Below are 3,847 nucleotides of genomic sequence, written 5' to 3'. Positions count from 1 at the left end.
GATTTGCCTCCATTTATCTTTTCTTTATTGTTTCTACTTCCACTTTTAGGTCTTGGGCTTCTGTATCCAAATCCTTCACCTGTTTAATTTTGTTTTCCTGTATTTCTTTAAGGGATTTATTTGTTTCCTCTTTAATAGATTCTACCCGTTTACCTGTGTTTTCCTGTATTTTTTTTCAGCGAGTTATTTATATCCTCCTTAAAGGATTCATGTCTTCATGAGATAGGATTTTAGGTCAGCTTCCTGACTTTCAGGTATGTTGGTGTATTCAGGGATTGCTGTGGTTGGAGAACTGGGTTCTTATGATGGTCATGTATATTGGCTTCTGTTGCTTATGGTTTTGTGTTTACCTCTCACCATCTGGTTATCCCTGGTGTTTACTTGTCTGGGTGACTCTGTCTGAAATCTGCCTCTTTTGTCCCTGGGTTCCTACAGGCCTCCTGGAAGACCTGCTGCACTGGCTGTAGCAGTCCTCTGGGACCTTCCAACTGGAGGGTCTTTAGAGGGGCAGAGAAGCTACTGATCTGTTTCCCTGGCTGCATTCAACATCCTTTGAAGGCTTTTGACTGTTGAGGCTTCAGTGGAGCAGTCAAACTGTTGTCCTGGGTGAAGCTGTCCTCCAGGGGGACTATGGACTGTGGTTTCTGTTTCCTTGTATGCAGCAGGACTCCAGAGAGGCTTTCAGTCTTTTGGGTCAGTTGCTCTGTATGCCACAGACTGTGGTGTTGGTTGCCAGGTTGCCCAGTTGCCCTGAGTACAGAGGAACTCCTGGGATTCTTTCAAGCTGTGGAGCCCTGGTTGTAGTGGATCTCCTGGGATGCCTCAGAATGTGGTACCAAATGCTCTGAGTGCAGCTGATCTTCTGATATGCCTCAGGATATGGCATGTTCTGGGTAGCAGAGTAGCTAGAAGTCAAATGATCTGTCTGATTGCAGCAGATCTCTGGTATGCCTCACGATATAGCCTCTTCCAGGGAGCAGACTAGCTAGCAGTCTGTCCCAGCAAAAAGGACCTGGTAGGAGTGGAGTGGTATTTGGCAGGTGGGGTGGGGTGGGGGTTGGGGGATGGTGGGTCGCTGAGTTCATTGGGCTCCCAGTGGTAGTTGTGGGACTTTGGGAGGGTTCTTAAGAAATGCTGTGAGTGCAGTAGGTCCTCTGGTATGCCTCAGGATATAGCCTCTTCCAGGGACAAGGCTAGCTAGCAGTCTATTTCAGTAGAAAGGACCTAACAATATTCTTTCTATCATATTTAGGAAACTACTGAAGGCATTCATGGAATTCAGATGAACACAAAGGTAGAATAAAATACAAACAACACATTTCCTTGGTTCCTGAAACTGGCTGATCATGGTCTTGGGTACATGATTGTAACAAAAAAGAGAGATCATAACCACCATCATATGGGTGATTCATTTTCTGAGGGCTTAGATTTCCCTCAATGAACTTAATGTGGATGGTTCTATGATCACACTGAAAGAGCTTAGGGTTATCAGAGTATAAGAAAGCATGTTAGTTGTATCTCTCTGTGTGCGTTTGTGTGTGTGCATGTGCACATGTATACAGTAATGCACTGAAATAGGTTCTAGAGGATGGGACTAATAGGGAAGGGATAGTAATAAAATAATAAAATCACATATTATACTTAACCACACCCAATTCATATAATGAGTCCTAACATTGCAATCCATATGAGGTAATGGACAAATGATGTACTTCCCCCAAAACAGAGAAAGCAGGGATGATAGGACATACAGCATCATGAAGCGAAAACTACAGATGGAAATCCTGATTTTTTGATGAGTCCAGAGTGAAGTATTTTGTTATTTTTATTATACTAACAGAAATAAAAATGAAAATACTATAGAGTTATTAAATCATATGTATAGGTCATATAGGTTACAGTGGACACTCAATTTGTACAGAAAAGGCTTTAAATAGGCAAATATTCCACATCATTCTGAGTAGTGTCATGGTTCAGCATCCCAACTCTACATGCTCAATTACTTCTGTTAAAGACACTGACATGCATTTTTTTATTTGTAAGTGATGAATAGCATTAAGACTTACTCTGAGAGGTACTGGGGTTATTATGCAAAGTATTCATTTGAAGTTCTGGGTGCAGGTTATAGTTTGCAAAGATCTCAAGGATGAATGTAATGGCTATTATTATCCTCGTCCTCATAAGTGACCTCATCACCACCACTACCATCTTAGGCATTATTATTATTATTGGAAAATAGAGCTAGAGCACCATAAGCCTCAAGAATTTTTCTATACACTCTTTGGGCCATGCAAGGTATGCTCAAAGGTTATATACTTTTTGTGAAAAAAAAAGTTGCACAGGAAAGCATCATGGATATTCTAAAAATTCACAAAGTTGGGCTAACAAACTTATACACAGGCAAAATAAACACCTTTTTCTAATATGACAACCATTCTGTTCATGAGTCTGCCATGTTCATCTGTTAAGAATTTTCTTTACAGCAGTTTTGACATCCTTATTTCTCAGGCTGTAGATCAAGGGATTCAGCATGGGAACAACAGTTGTATAAAACACAGATGACACTTTTCCCTGGTTCATTGAACTCACTGATGATGGCTGTAAATATGTGAAAGCAGCAGAACCATAGAAGATAGCAACAGCGGAGATGTGGGAACTGCAGGTGCTGAAGGCTTTAGATCTGCCTTCTGTGGAGCGAATACGGAGGATGCTGACAATTATGAAGATATAGGACGTAAGGATGGCGAACGCAGGTGTCAGGATATTTAATGCACTCAAGAAAAGAACCAAGAGTTCATTGATGTATATACTGGAGCATGATAGCTCCAAGAGAGGAAAAAGATCACAAAAATAGTGGTTAATCTTATTGGTCTTGCAGAAAAGCAATTTTAACATAAAGCCTGTGTGAACCGATGATCCAATAACACCCAAAGTGTAAACTCCCACTGTAAGCCAGAAGCAGAGATGATGAGACATGACAACATTGTAAAGTAAAGGGTTACAGATGGCAACATAGCGGTCATATGCCATTGTAGCCAACATGTGACACTCTGCAATTGCAAAAAGAGAGAAAAAGTACAGCTGGGTCATGCATTCAGGGTAGGAGATGATATTCTGCTCTGTCAAAAAGTTCAACATCATTTTAGGGGTTATGACAGTGGAGTGGCAGAGGTCAATGAAGGACAGACTGCTGAGGAAGAAGTACATGGGGGTGTGCAGATGAGAGGTGAGTATAATTAGGATGATCATGCCCAAATTCCCCAGCACTGTGAGGAGGTAGATGCCAAGGAAGAGGAGGAACAGGGGCAGCCGTAGTTCTGGTTTGGTTGAGAATCCAGCCAAGATAAATTCGATTACCATCGAATGGTTTCCAGACTCCATTATCTTCTCATTATATTGTCCAAAGCTTCTAAGTTTAAAGCAAAGAAGTGAGTATACTTTTCTGCATCATCTGTATTCTTTCTCCCCGTCTGCCTCTGTGTTTCTCTGTCCTTCTGACTCTCTTTTGTCTCTCTGTCTCTGTCTTTCTGTTTCTCTGTCTCTTTGTCTCTCTTTCTCTGTCTCTGTCTCTGTCTCTCTGTCTCTCTGTCTCTCTGTCTCTCTGTCTCTCTCTCTCTGTGTGTGTGTGTGTGTGTGTGTGTGTTTCAGAGAGACAGAGAAATGGAGCGACAGAGACTTGAATGTTTCTGTGGAGATAATTTTCCTTCATCAAAGTAGACATGCTACATAATTAGTTCTCAAGCCTCTCCTGTTTCCTTGGGACAAGAGATGACTGTATAATCACAGGAAGAAAACCTGACATATAGGACCTGGACATTAAATACTTACCATAACCTTTTAGGATGTG

At 41.5% G+C, this 3,847-nt stretch overlaps 1 protein-coding gene across 1 annotated transcript; it reads right to left on the bottom strand.

The window, feature by feature from the left end:
• Positions 1-2,457: 2,457 nt before the first annotated feature.
• On the bottom strand, positions 2,458-3,381 carry Or8g2c (olfactory receptor family 8 subfamily G member 2C). Its single transcript, NM_001000473.1, has one exon. The coding sequence runs from the start codon at positions 3,379-3,381 to the stop codon at positions 2,458-2,460; it is 924 nt and encodes a 307-aa protein (NP_001000473.1).
• Between the last annotated feature and the right edge of the window lie 466 nt (positions 3,382-3,847).

This window comes from Rattus norvegicus, chromosome 8, assembly GCF_036323735.1.
Source record: "Rattus norvegicus strain BN/NHsdMcwi chromosome 8, GRCr8, whole genome shotgun sequence".
Taxonomy (NCBI): domain Eukaryota; kingdom Metazoa; phylum Chordata; class Mammalia; order Rodentia; family Muridae; genus Rattus; species Rattus norvegicus.
This window is presented reverse-complemented; position numbering and strand designations above follow the sequence as displayed.

Coding starts and splice junctions, on each gene's coding strand:
- Or8g2c (NM_001000473.1), bottom strand. CDS start 3,381: ATGGAGTCTGGAAACCATTCGATGGTAATCGAATTTATCTTGGCTGGA.